Source organism: Chelonoidis abingdonii, chromosome 21, assembly GCF_003597395.2.
Source record: "Chelonoidis abingdonii isolate Lonesome George chromosome 21, CheloAbing_2.0, whole genome shotgun sequence".
In the NCBI taxonomy this organism is placed as follows: domain Eukaryota; kingdom Metazoa; phylum Chordata; order Testudines; family Testudinidae; genus Chelonoidis; species Chelonoidis abingdonii.
Window position 1 is genome coordinate 2351049 of NC_133789.1, and position 14530 is coordinate 2365578.

Genomic DNA, 14530 nt, shown 5'->3' on the forward strand with positions numbered 1-14530 from the left:
CACAATTATATATAACTGAGGAATATGGTAGTTACAAGGTGTTCCCCCGAGGTATAGAGTGTCACACAGACCATTGTTCTCAACAATGACCACAGGTTAGTTCAGTGGCTCTAAATAATCTTTCAGCCACCTGCTCTGCAACTCAAGGAATTACTCAAAAAGGTAAATTATAACCAGCATCCTTAGGAGCTGCCTGCTCTGTGAGTCTGTGTTCAGACAAGAGACAATGTTTAACTCACACAATATCCTCAACAACCATCTGGGTGTGCTTGTGTAGCCAGCCCTTTGGCAAGACTCTATTATTAACCTTATCTGTGGAGAGCTCTGTATCCAGTTCATCTAGTTCATCTCTAACAATAACTGGTCCCAGGCATTTCACTAGTGCTTTGGCCACAGCTATGCTTATACGGCACCCCGAGCTAAGTGTGCAAAATGCTTTACAGAAAGAAAAGAAGGCACAGTCCTTGCCCCAACAAGTTTCTAATCTAAATCAGACAGAGGAAGTGATGACAACAGGCAAAGATGAAAGGAGGGAAGGGATGACGGAGAGTTACAAAAAGGAGAGAAGACGTGATTCATGCTATGTGGGGATGCCATTTATAAGCTTTACGCTTTTTTCTTTTCTCACTTTTCCTATATGAAGAACGTAGAGCAAGAGAGGATGAGCAGGTAATTGACTGGGCCAGGCTTAGGCTGAAAGTCGTGAGTAAGACTAAGATTTTGTCATGGTTATTTTTAGTAAAAGTCATGGACAGGTCACGGGCAGTAAACAAAATTTCACGGAATCCGTGACCTGTCTGTGACTTTTGCTGCGGCAGCTCCCTGGTTTCCCCCATCACCGTGGTGGCTGGGAGCTGTGGGGTTCCCTCTCCACCCATGGCAGCTGGGAGCAGCAGGTGACCATATTTCCCAAAGAGAAAATGGGACATTCCAGCCACTTGTCCGAGGTGTCCCCCTTCCCCCATGTGAGGATGTAGCCCATCGCAGGAACCTGAGGAGGGCCCCCTCAGGAGTCTGTCACCTGTTGCTGGAACTTTGCAGGGGGCCCTGTCGCTTGTTGCTGTTGCCAGAGGAACCCTGCCAGGGCCCCACTGGCTGCCAGCTCCAGAGTTCTGCAGCCCCTGGGGCTGAAGCAGAGAATGGCACCGAGGTCTCTGGAAGTCACGGATTCCATCACTTCCATGACCTCTATGACCTAAACATAGCCTTTGTCATGGTTTTGAAGAGGAATTTAAAGGAGTGAAGATGTTTGGTTCACTGGGACGGGGAGGCTGTTCCATGAGTAGGAGGTAGCATGAACAAAGGCACTAAGACGCAAGTAGAAGAAGACAAAGAGAACAACAAGGAAGAAGTGTGGGCTGAGCACAGGGAAGGAGTCTCAAGGCTCAGTGCAGAATGGATCTTGGCAAGCTGTCAGCATTGATGCCAGCAATCAAGGGGGAGCAGGGGGATAGCTCAGTGGTTTGAGCATTGGCCTACTAAACCCAGGGTTGTGAGTTCAATCCCTGAGGGGGGCCACTTAGGGATCTCGGGCAAAAATCAGTACTTGGTCCTGCTAGTGAAGGCAGGAGGCTGGACTCAATGACCTTTCAGGGTCCCTTCCAGCTCTATGAGATAGGCACATCTCCATATATTATAAGTTGTGGTTAAAATGAATTGTGCTCCCATTGGGAGACAGAATCACCAGCCCATCCATGGGGAAGCAGAAATGAATACAGATTACAGCATTATCAAAAAGAAATTTCTGTAGGGACAAATGAACAGATGCTACAAGGTGTGAATGAGAATACTGAGATTATGGCTACACTAGAGCACTTACAACAGCAGAGCTGGAGCAATCCAGCTGCACTGCTGTAAATTGTGTAATGTAACTACTATAAGCTCACAGGAGAGAACCCTCCTGTCAGCTTAACAACTCCAGCCCTGCCAGCGGCGGTACTAGCTATGTCAGCGGGAGAAGCTCTCCTGACAACTGTCTAATCTGCATGTCAACACTGGCAGTTAGGTTGGTGTAATGTACATTGTTCAGGGGGTGGCTCTTTCACATCCCAGAGCTACGTAAGTGCCTCCATAGACACCACTAGTCACATGTTTGGAATCATCAAGAAATACTGCATATTGCAAAAAAAGATACAAGATTATGTTTATCCTAGATTTTTTGAATACTCGTGTATTTTATGGTATGATGTAGCTATTCTAAATTCTCCATAAAAGTCTATTTTATGATGTAGATCTGATTTTCTGTTTTTATTTATTGTACTGTTTGTAACATTTGTTAAGATTTCTGTAAGTGTAAACTCCCATGATGATTACCAACCCTCAGGCTGTGAGCTCTCAAGGCCTGGGACTGTCCTCATGTTGTTTGTTTGTCCGGTACCTAGCACAACAGGGCTTCTATACTTGTCTGGGATCTGCATATATCCCTGCAACAAAACGAATATTTCACACCTAGTCTAACACTTGCTTAGAATCAATGGCCATAAATGCTATAAGCTGTGAGGCAGTCATATGAATGAAACTTCATAAATGTATTGTACAATATTTGTACAAAATTTAAATATAAATAAAAGAATCATTTAAAAAGAAACAGCAAGTTGGGTATCTATCTATCTATCTCTCTAGTGTGACAAAGTTCCTTCTCTACCTTGGTGGGTCCTGCGCTTATTGGCAGATTTGCTCACCTCACAGATTCACCCTGTGGGTTGGGAAACAGCTCAGAGACCTTCCCATCTGGTAGAAGCCACAGTCCAGGTCAATTCCTCCTGTGTTTGATCAGGAAATGGGAGGTTTGGGGGGAACCCGGGCCCTCCCTCTACTCCCGGTTCCAGCCCAGGGCCCTATGGACTGCAGCTGTCTAGAGTGCCTCCTGGTACAGTTGTGTGATAGCTACAACTCCCTGGGCTACTTCCCCATGGCCTCCTCCGAACACCTTCTTTATCCTCGCCACAGGACCTTCCTCCTGATGTCTGATAACGCTTGTACTTCTCAGTCCTCCAGTAGTATGCCTGCTCACTCTCAGCTTCTTGCACACCTCTTGCTCCCAGTTCCTCACACACGCTTCCTCTCCTCTGGCTCCCTTTGGTCTGACTGGAATGAGCCTTTTTATAGCATCAGAGGGGCCTTAATTAGAGTCAGGTGCTTAACAGCCTCACCTGAATCTTAGCAGGTTAATTGGAGTCAGATGTTCTCATGAGCCTGGAGCAGCCCCTGCTTTGGTCACTCAGGGAACAGGAAACTGCTAATCCAGTGGCCAGTATATCTCCCTTCTACTACTCTGCTGTTCCCAACTGGCCTGAGTCGGTCTGTCTGTCTGTCTGTCTGTCTACCTGGCTGTCTGCTTGCATTGGACTGATCACCTAAGGTCCGGTGTTTGAAGCACTTGAAATAGTCCAGCTCTGTTGCTCACTTCCCACATTCACACAGTGCTCTACCAGTACATTTCCGTGTTCAGCTGCAGGCTCCGGCATTGTCTCCTATTCCAATCTATCAATGCACACACAACCCAGCAAGAAAATATAAAAGGAGGGTGAACCGGCTTTGCCTTCGCTCCCATTTCATTCTTCCTGGTATTCCCTAATATAAGTTTCTTTGGATTCTTCTTTGCCATGATGATCGATCGACGATGATGCCCCCAGTATGTAAATGCCAGGATGATGAAATATCAGCAGACTCTGCAAGCAGATTAAAGCCTCCAGACAAGAAATCGAGGCGGTTAGGGATAAGCTTCTATGAGTAGATGATTCTGTCCTTGTTGCACACGCTCTACCACACCTGCACTTCATCACTAACAAATGTGCTGAGATAACTCAAAGCTACGAACTAACCACCTGTGTGAGAGAAACTGAAGTAATGTACAAAACCGGCACCTTGGAAGGCATATTTAAGACCTAGTGTTGCCAAATTCAGCATGGTAATGATTTCTTTTACCTGCTTGGAATTTTGTCAGACATGGTCATTACTGACCTGTGAATCATTAGCCCGATAAAAAGGCATAGTCTGAATTTGAAAGGTTGCAACAGTAAAACTGCAATCAGCACAGTATCCCACACCCACCCACATGCAAAAATCAAAGTCCGCAATTACTCTAGAGTCCTGATTTCCAACTTACTCTCTGTCTGTACATCAAAGAACTGGAAAAATTTAATAGATGACGCCTGGCAGCTATTATGCAAATTGTAGAAGGTAATTATGACAAGTGACAAGATAAAACCATGTCTAACAAGGTTGCAGAAACATCATGGAAGCAATGCTTATGAAAGAAAGCTCTGCTGCTTTGGACACACCCTCCTCATGGAGCACCCAGGGCTCGGAGAGAAAATATTCTATAGTGGACTTTTGATGAACAAAAGAACCAGACAGAGAAAGAGAGAGAGATGTCCTGAAAATTAACTCTGCCCATTGTTATAAATAGCCACTGGGGGGAAGGTGCAGCAGGAAATTAATCATTTTGGTGGGAAAAACAGTAACACATGATGCTGCAAGTTTTGAAGCAAAAGGACAGTTTGCTGTCACAGAGAGCAGGAGAGAGTCAGAGTTAATGAGATGAGTAGGAAACATAAATGTATTTTCCTCTCCAATCCATGGCAGGGCCTGTACGTCAAGCAACGGAGTCTTTAGCTAACTACAAATGTACAAAGATCTTCCTATAATACTGAAGGTGGAATTGACGATGAACCTTTGTTTGTGCTGCATGTAATTCAGGCAACCAGATGCGCTGGCAAGAAAGTGGAACTCTGCTGTGGTAAAATGATACCTCTGAAAGCAGGGGTGGCTTTAGCTTTTTTGCCGCGCCAAGCATGGCAGTCAGGCAGCCTTCAGCAGCTTGCTTGTGGGAGGTCCGCTGGTCCTGCGGCGTCGGCGTACCTGCCGCCGAATTGCTGCTGAATCCACGGGACTGGCGGACCTCCTGCAGGCAAGCCGCCGAAGGCTGCCTGACTGCCGCCCTCGCAGGGACCAGCAAGGTGCCCCCGACGGCTTGCCACCCCAGGCACGCGCTTGCTGCACTGGTGCCTGGAGCTGCTGCTGTCTGAAAGAGGAAATGTTATGTAACTTCATCCAGAAATACTGCTTGCTGTGGATTGTGGCTGGATCATTTTTCAGTTATCTTATGCAGCCCAACCAAAGCTTGAATCCAGCAACAAAAAACATCATATTAATTCTTTTTATTCACAGATCCTCACCCTGACTCCAATGGTACTCCACAATGCAAGATTTTCCTCCTTACCCCTTTCCTCCTTACTCATGAGTGAGTCTTTGCTGAGTGGTATGTGGGGATGGACTGAGTCACAGATCTGAAGGAAGGACAGGCTTGTGTTTAAGGCACCGTAGCCTAATTCAGCAACTCTAGATTAAATTCCTGGTTCAGCCACAGCTTCACTCTGGGAGCTGGAGCAAGTCATTTCTGTATTCATCCCCCTGCCCTACTGGAAGTATTATTCCAGTGCTGCTGGGATTTCCATGTACTATATAATTAATGAATGCGTCAGGGTACCTACAGCCTTGGATAGGCATCCCTTTCATAATTTAAAATCTAAATCAATCAATCAGTCAGTGGAGATCATAGCACCCTACCTCACATGGATGGGATGAGGATAAATCCATAAACACTTAAAAGGCAGTTGGAATGCTGGGGTGATGGGAGCCATATAAATGCCTAGGAGAGACAGCTAATCCCACCAGTAAATATGAGATGGTTTGAGAAGTGTGAATAGGAGTTTAATCTTACACTATTTTCCAGGGGAGAAGGGTTTGGAGAATTAGGTGCTCACAACAGCAAGCAGTTTTTCAGTAACTCTTTCTTCTCTAATGTGGAATCGCTTTCTCTCTCATTCAGGCAACACTATTTAGCCTCTCCTTGTATAGAGAGTTCCTGATTGCTCCTAATTTTCCATGTTAGGGCTTTCAGAACCCTAGCACAATATCTCATGCTGGCAAGTATTGACTGTCCAGAGTTGACTGGTTCTGGCTGGATATAAATAGTTCTATCTCTTTCGCAAAGAAGTCCCTCTCTTCTGGAGTGGCAGCTGACATCCTCTCTGTCTTCTCTCAAAGCATCACAGTCTACAAAAATGAGGGTTGATCATAACATCTCCCTTAAAGGCCTAACTGGTTGTTTGTGAGACAAAGGCCAATTACTACTAACAGTTGCTTGAAAATTTCCATCTATTAGAGAATTTGTGTGTTTGTGCACTTGAAAAGAAAAGCATCCCACCATTAAGATTTCCTCTTGGGCTATTGGGTAGTGTGCCAGGTCTGTGAATCCTCTTAGTTTGTCCCTGTATATTATAGTGGTAGTGGTGTCCAAGCTCTCAGAGCTTTGCTAGGAGTGTATTGGACCTAGTATGTGCCACTGTGCCAAGGAGCAAACCTGAGTATTTCTATCATGTTGCGTCAGATCTTTCTACAGTGAGGTTTTCACTTTATCAGAGCAAGACTCCATATTTATTCATTCATTCATTTTGATCTTCTGTATCTACACCGCAGCATCTCATAAGAAAAAAATGCTTATTAAAGACAAAATACAAATGAAAATAAAATAATTACAGATTAAGAGTTCTCTGTTGCAATATGTTCTATGATTTATTCCCTGCATATAATTTAGGACCATGTTTTTTCCTGGCTTCTTGTAAAGTTTTCGTCATAAGGAAAAGCTGATGATTCATAAAACATCATTGTGAGTGTATTTTTGAAACAAACTGCTGACATGTAATTTAAATTCCTTGTCTACTGGGATTTCTGGAGGGAAACTGCCTTTGGGAAATTATTCTTGGCATAAAAAGCAAGACTAGACAGCCCCATGGGAAGGAGAAACACCCTACTGCTGACACCCACTGTGGAAGGTATAAATAGAGATCTGTGCGGAGAGAAAATCTGCAGTCTGAATTTATATCAAGCTGTGCCTCTTGCTTTGGGCTTTGGGTTGGATTCTTAATCGCTGTCGCTATGAGCTACAGCACCAAGCAGACTGTTACTCTCTCTACCAAAGGGAGGAGTAGTGGTGGGAGCTGTGCGGTTGGAGGTGGTGGTGGAGGAAGGACCTCTTCAGTCTCTTCTGGAAGATATAGCTCTTGTGGGATAGGCAGCAGTAGAGGCTTTTCGGGTAGGAGTTACAGTGGTGGAGCAAGTTGTGGAGCGGGACTGAGTGCTGGGAGCTTTTCTGGAGGTAGCTATGGAGGGGTCTTAGCAGGAGGTTTCCCAGGATATGGCTATGGAAGTTGTTCCAGCGTTGGGTTTGGTGGTGGATATGGAGGTGGATTTGGTGGTGCAGTCGGTGGTGGCTTTGGTGGTGGTGTTTGTGGAGATGGCGCATTTGTCACCTGTGATGAAAAGCTGACAATGCAGAACCTTAATGACCGCCTGGCTTCTTACCTGGACAAGGTGCGATGCCTGGAGGAAGAAAACGCTGCCCTAGAATGCAAAATCAGGGAATGGTATGCCCATCATGGACACACCGGTGTACCAAAGGATTACAGCTGCTACTATAAGGAAATAGAAGATCTTCAAAATCAGGTGACATTTTTTGGGCTGTATTCCCCATTCTAAGAGCTTCCCTCTGAGTCTCTGTTCAGATCCTATTTCACCTTTGTAAAATGTTCTTTGCAGACATAAATTAAGACAACTCCTTCTATGACTACGAGTGAAGGTGTGAAAACTTATGAGTCTATTTACAATTTGCCTGTTCTTGACCAGATTTGTACAAAGAGAAAAAGGTTACATAGGCAGGGAACAATCTGGGCCTGGTCAGTACTTTTCCTGAATGAAGTTTGCAACAGGATGTTTTAATATATTTATACCCAAAAGGGAGATGGGAAGAGAAATTCATTCATTAATTCACTGACTTATCTGCATTATTAGATAGTGTCCTGTCCTCAGTTTTCACAGATTCTAGTTAAAATCCCATTTCTATTTCAACAGAAATGGGGGAAGGGGACTATTCTCCTAAAGAACAATAAGAAAAAAAGAATACTTTGTCATCAATAGTTTTGACTGGGCAATTGAATTTTTGTAAAAAATATTTTCCAAGTGTATTCTGAAGAAGGATTAGTCAGATAGGAAAAACAAAGCAGACAGATTCACAACGTACAGGAGAGAGATACACGCCAAATCCTGGGCTATAATGTAAGTCTTGTGATGAAAAACATATAAACTTGGAGTTACGAACTCTAGACCAAGTTTGAAAATATGAGGTTTGTTACAATAGGCACCAGGGAACACTAAATATCATTACAAAACTGTTAGCTTCTTAACTGTGTGTTTTTACACATTTATGCATTTCACCTATTTCACTTCACACACTTGGGTATTTCTGAAACATTTCTCAGAGGATCAGAAATTTTCTGTGCTTCCTCTCTGTCAGAATTTGAATACTGGGAGAGCAAAAAGACTGAAATTTGCAATGTGGCACTGAATGTGACATAAGGAAGAGATTTCATGGCTGAAAATCTCCCGGGCTCTCTTCTTTTCCAGATTGTTTGCGCTACCCTAGACAACAACAAGATCATTCTGAACATTGATAACAGCAGGATGACAGCTGATGACTTCAGACTGAAGTAAGTACCTCTCTGTACCAGACAAATTTGTCATTCTCCTCTTGTTCCCTTACACTCTACTTACAAATTGACAATTACTTATACTATTCCCAAATTAAGGTATCTCCTAATGTGGGGTTACTGGAATTTCCAAATCGGGACAGGTGGGATTTTTGTGAGATTTTATCACTGTTAATTATTTATAATATCATGGCACCTATGAGTCATGTTATGGACCATTGTGCTAGGCACTGCACAAACACAGAACAAGATGACACTCACCGCCCCCAAAGAGCCGACAATCCCATTAGAAGACAAAAGACAACAATGGCTACAGACAGACCAAGGGGGGAGCACTTGGGAACAATGACACATAAGTGGTGGTCGCTGATTTTGAGATGTGCCTTTGGTCTTTGACTTTAGAGGTGCCAGAATAGGGGCATTTCCAGGACAGAGTGTTTGAGGCAACAAAGAGTTTGCTTGTGGGGTTTAGGGGGCTAAAATATAGGGACAATGGATGCATGTTGGCACGAGCCCATTGAAGGCAATGGAGCTATGCAGATTTATACCAACTGAGAGTCTGGCCCATGGATTTTTAATAAAGAAAAGAGTTTAGATTATTTCCCAGGGGAAGTGCAGAAGAATTGGTGTGTGACATCTTTGTAGTAGTTCCAGTAGAGAGGAGAGGGGCAAAAAAACGTTGAAGAAGAAGGTCTTTTGTGAAGCAAACCCCAGCCTTTGAACACCCAGATAGACGAGGCAGCAGACCCAGTGTGTTATACTCCATGCAGAGCTATAAAGGTAACGCTGAAGAAGTGAAACCCAGACCCACCCATAACCAAAGTGCAGCTGCCAGGAATCTTCAGTGGTGGGTTCTGCCAGGGGCTGACTTTTCTGTCTTGCTTGTCCGTGGCTTAGGTATGAGACTGAGCTGGCCCTTCGCCAGAGTGTGGAGGCCGATATTAATGGCTTACGCCAAGTTCTGGACGAACTGACCCTGTGCAGGTCTGACCTGGAGGCGCAGCTTGAGTGCCTGAAGGAAGAGCTGTGTTGTCTGAAGAAGAACCATGAGGAGGTAGGAACTCATTCCCGTATATAAAAAATTTAATTTTGTACATTACTTACTACAGCAATGGGGACCTGATCCTGATTAAAACAGCAGGGCACGAGTGCAACTACGACCAAGAGAATATTAACAATAATCTGCATTATTATGATATTGCTCCTTTCTCAAATCCCATTGCCCAATCATATTCATTCTAATTTAAAATAAAAAGAGGGTGGATCCTGGGCCAGCGTAATTGTCACAAGCAGCCCAAGAGCTCAGGTCCATCCCTCTAAGGTTTGGGAGCAATGGAGTTGAGTCTTAATGTTAAGCTTCTGGGAGCTCCTGGGCTCTGCAAAAGGGGAAGGGGAGAGAGCTACCTCAGACACTAGTAGTGAATTGGATACATCTTCCAGCTGATTTGTCACGGCCAATTACTTAACTTAACTTACATAACTCAACTCAAAACACTTCATAAACAATTAATTAGTATTAACATCATCCCTGTGATACTAGTATTCTCACTATTGTAAAGCCAGGATATCTAAGGAATGGCTAAGAGAAGTGTCTTGCCCAAGATCACTTGGAATCTCAGTAGGAGATCCAGGAACAGTAGGTCAGGAGCTCTAAGCACTGAACCAAGCTCCCTTGTCTTATAATGTAAATATGAAAGGAAAAAATATGAAGAGAGCCAACATATTGTGACTAATCTAAGATAAGGAATGACTTCTTTGACAAAAAGAGGCCAAGAGAACCTGTAACACTAGTCTAAAGCCATTCAGGAGAATGAGTGACTTTCATTCATCAAATTTAATTCTCATAGAATCATACAATATCAAGGTTGGAAGGGACCTCGGGAGGTCATCTAGTCCAACCCCCTGTTCAAAGCAGGACCAATCCCCAACTAAATTATCCCAGCCAGGACTTTGTCCTTAAAAACCTCTAAGGAAGGAGATTCCACCACCTCTCTAGGTAACCCATTCCAGTGCTTCACCACCCTCCTAGTGAAAAAGTCATAATATGTATGCAACAAAAACGGCAGTGGAAATGTGATGACTGGATTTGGTGTACAGAAGAGACACACACAAAAATGGTAGCTGTAGTGAAAACATAAACTACTAAAAAGCAAAATGTAGAGACTATCACAGGAAAACACCTCTTATGCAAGATCCAATGACACAAAGACCCAGCTGAAGATGAAGCATAAAAAATATCCTTTTTTCTTGCAAAAACAGTCAGAAATTCCTTAATTTGCTGTGATAAACCATCACACATCCCAGTAAACACCCACTGTTTCTTCACCTCAGGAGTGCTCACTGTGCAGTTTTGCTTGGAAAACTTCTGTGGTTTCCCCATTGGGCTGGGTCTATACTGGAGAAGATGCATCAGAGACAGTTGATGTGACTGTCAGAAATGGGCCCCAGGATGTAGAGGCTCACGGACAGCGGCTTGCTGCTCTCAACTCATTTTTTTCTTTTTAAACAAGCTGATCTGCGTTATCTTTGCAGGAAATCAATTGTCTGAGAAACCAGACCACTGGAGATGTCAGCGTGGAGGTCAATTCTTCTCCTGGCCCAGATTTGAAGAAAATCCTAGAGGAGATGAGATGCCAGTATGAAACAATGATTGCGCAAAATCGCAAAGAGGTTGAGGATTGGTATGAATTGAAGGTAAATTCATCACAACTGTAACTCTCTCAGGCAAAAATACAGAAGCTATTTCAGAATAACAGTCATGCCATGGGGAGAATTTATTCCTGTATCATAAGTTCCAGACATGATCAGCACAGGGGTATAGTGACCTGGTGCACAGGGGATGGAGGCCCTGTGCATGTACGGTGCGTGTGTCTCATGGAAGAACAGGGTTTGCTACATGTCATTATTGAGGGGTGCTGGTAGAACAGTGAGCGAGCCTGTCAGTTAGGACAGAGGAGAATTACTGGTGAAGTTGTGAGGGGTCTTAGCACACTGGAATAGCAAGGGGAGTTACAAGCGATAGATGAGATCGATTCCCGTGTGCAGAAAACTTGCCCAGCCACTACCCATCTTACATCTTTTGTTACCCACTCCTAGACCCACCTGACAATTAAAAAACCCCTCTGAAGCTCTTTATTCTGTGTTTCTGGTTTTCAGATTGAGGAGGTGAATCGTGAGGTCATCACAAGCAGTCAGGAGGTTGAGTCGTGCAACAGCCAGGTCTCTGAACTTAGACGTCAGTTGCAGTGCCTGGAGATTGATCTGCAAGCCCATCTTAGCCAGGTATGTGATGTTGTCACCATTGATATCTCACCTGTGACACACTGACATCTGCATTTCTGGACTGATGGGGACCAGCCCAGCCTGGCACTCTACATAGCCGTGACGATATTGCTGACAAACCGATCGTTAGCAACGATTTCCTTTTATTTTTGCATAGGAAATCCTCAACTTCCTGCATCCAAATGGGTTTAGTTTAGTGCATGGCTAAAGTACATGTGGGTTTTTTGCTTCAATTCTTAGAGGGACAACCTGGAAGCCTCTTTGGCTGAAACCGAAAGTCGCTACAACAGCCACCTGTGCCAGTTACAGCAACAGATCACCTGTGTGGAGCAGCAACTGGCTGACCTGCGAGCAGAAATTGAGTCCCAGAACCACGAGTACAAGGTCCTCCTGGATGTCAAATGTCGACTGGAGCAGGAGATTCACACTTACCGCTGCCTGCTGGAAGGAGGACAGCGTGACATTGTGTACGTAGACTACAGACATAGCGGGGCATAAAGCAAACACCTATGCTGTGATCTGTGCAATGTGTGAGATCTAAAATCACAGAGAGTGTGGAGATTCAGGGGGTGCAGAGGCAGTTGTGAAAAGGAGAGAGAATTGTAACAAGAGATTAACCTAAGTATTTCAAACCTGCATAAAAGACCCAGTCTGAGATTTTGCCAAAAGTCCAGGACATTCCTTCTTTTATCCCAAGCATCTGGCATGTTCCCAACTCCACCTCGTTGTGAAACAAGTGCTATAAATAATTAGGCAAAGATTTTTCCTGATTTGGAAGCAATGGATACAGCAGACCCTGTTTAAAAAGCCCATTGGCAATGGCAGCCTATGACTAGTTTATCCTTTGTGGGCAAAGTTAGTGGGCAGAATGACTGGCCTTGTAGTGATGTGCTTTGCTTTTCTGCTTGGATGAAGTGGAGTGAGGGTGCTGGGGAGGTGTGCTGGCCAGGTCCTGGCTCTTTGCTGGATGGGGAGTGATTGAGGACAGGCAAAGTCACATGGCTTCACTGAACCTACAATCCCATTGTAAGGTTGGTTTCTGTTTCATTCACCGAACATTCTTTCCTTGTCACAGTGGCTCGGAAGGAGGGATTGGCGTAGGAGGAGGAACGGTCATTAAAACTTCCCACTCCTACTCTTCATCTTCCCACTCTCTCCCCCATGTCACGCCTTGCCACCCTGGTGATCTAAAAGGTAAGAACTGACTTGCCGTATAAGGGAAACTGTTTCTTTAGTCCTCTTCTTAACAACAGGGCAAGAGAGAAGCTGTGAAACCCACTCTCTGTTAGGTGGTTCTGAGGTGCTGTGGCTCACCTTTCAGGACCCTGTGGTAAGGCAACTGGAGAGCCTGGTAGGACATGGTGACACAAGAGTGATAGGGTGGGGGGAGTGTTGGCAAGAAACAGGACCCAATGCAGCTGTGACTCTCTCACTGTGAATTATGAATGGTGCAAGTGAGGTCGAAGAGAGCTAAAAGAGAGGGAGGAGGAAAGAGGGGAGAGAAAGCAGTGGAAGCAGTGGGAGAGAGGTAGAGAGTCTAGAGAACTTGGAGAAAGAGGCTGGAAATGGAGGCTGGGTGTTTTGTAGGGCGAAGGATGAGGCAAAACATCCTTAAAACAGAGAGACGGAACCAACGAGGTGTTGGTGGGGGATGGGAAAATGGCTCCAAGGCCACAAACAGGATCTCCGGGAGGTCCATCCAGCCGAGGGGGGAGCACAACAATGTACATTTGCAATCTAGGAAAAATAAAACGCCTTTGGGGGCAGAGTGAGCTGGGTGTCTAGGGGATGGACGTGGCCAGGGGGAGGGCACAAGGAGCTGCGCTCGTGCATTCCCAGCACAGCGGCTGGCTCGACCTGTGGGATTTGTATTCTTTTCTTGTATTCTAAACACATAAACAATTTGGGGGAAGTTCTGGAGCTCATCAGAATTTATAGTCAGCAGGGTGTCTGTGTGCAGCCCCCACTCTCAGGGTATATCTCAAAGCCTAATGCTGCAGGGAAGGTTTTACTTCCTTTCTAAGCAAAGTGATGGTTCTATTTATCTCTTTCCAGGACATGGCAGAAAGATTTGTGACTAAGAAGAGAAACCGGCATCTTCCAGTGCAAGACCCAGCGAGCAAAGACCCACCCGTGGACAAAGCGAGAGCTCAGCCAGCACATTCACGGTACACCTCTGCAAAGAGCATGGAGAAGAGCTCTTCAGAATTACTCAACGCTGCTAATGCCAACACTACTGTCCTTAGAGGCCTATCTGAGCTTTGGTCCACCTTCCTGCCTATCATGCTATTTGCTTCTTCCATTCTGTGATGCTCTGTGTGTCCAATCACAAGAATTATTTACTTGAGATAATCTGTACAACTCTAATAAAATTTTGCTTCTGCCTGATGCAATAAGAAACCTGTGTCTGGGAAATGAATTCCTCTATCAAACTTTCCAGTGGTCTCTGGTACCGGGTTAAACACAAAGCCATGTGCTTTGACTTATGAGGAAAGGGTGTGGAAACTGGGTTTATTTAGTCTGGTGAAGAAATGAGTGAGAGGGGATTTGATAGCAGCCATCAACTACCTGAAGGGGGGTTCCAAAGAGGATGGAGCTCGGCTGTTCTCAGTGGTACCTGATGAGAGAAGAAGGAGTAATGGTCTCAAGTTGCAGTGGGGGAGGTTTAGGTTGGATATTAGGAAAAACTTTTTCAGTAG

At 44.8% G+C, this 14530-nt stretch overlaps 1 protein-coding gene across 1 annotated transcript; it reads left to right on the forward strand.

Annotated features, from left to right (window-relative positions):
- The first annotated feature begins 6942 nt into the window (after positions 1-6942).
- LOC116829889 (keratin, type I cytoskeletal 19-like) lies at positions 6943-13912 on the forward strand. Its single transcript, XM_032788965.1, has 8 exons — positions 6943-7509; positions 8467-8549; positions 9447-9603; positions 11082-11243; positions 11706-11831; positions 12072-12298; positions 12907-13025; positions 13887-13912. The coding sequence occupies exons 1-8, from the start codon at positions 6943-6945 to the stop codon at positions 13910-13912; spliced, it is 1467 nt and encodes a 488-aa protein (XP_032644856.1).
- The last annotated feature ends 618 nt before the right edge of the window (positions 13913-14530 follow it).

Coding starts and splice junctions, on each gene's coding strand:
- LOC116829889 (XM_032788965.1), top strand. CDS start 6,943: ATGAGCTACAGCACCAAGCAGACTGTTACTCTCTCTACCAAAGGGAGG. Junction 9,604..11,081: donor TGAAGAAGAACCATGAGGAG/GTAGGAACTCAT, acceptor TTATCTTTGCAG/GAAATCAATTGTCTGAGAAA. Junction 11,244..11,705: donor AGGATTGGTATGAATTGAAG/GTAAATTCATCA, acceptor TCTGGTTTTCAG/ATTGAGGAGGTGAATCGTGA.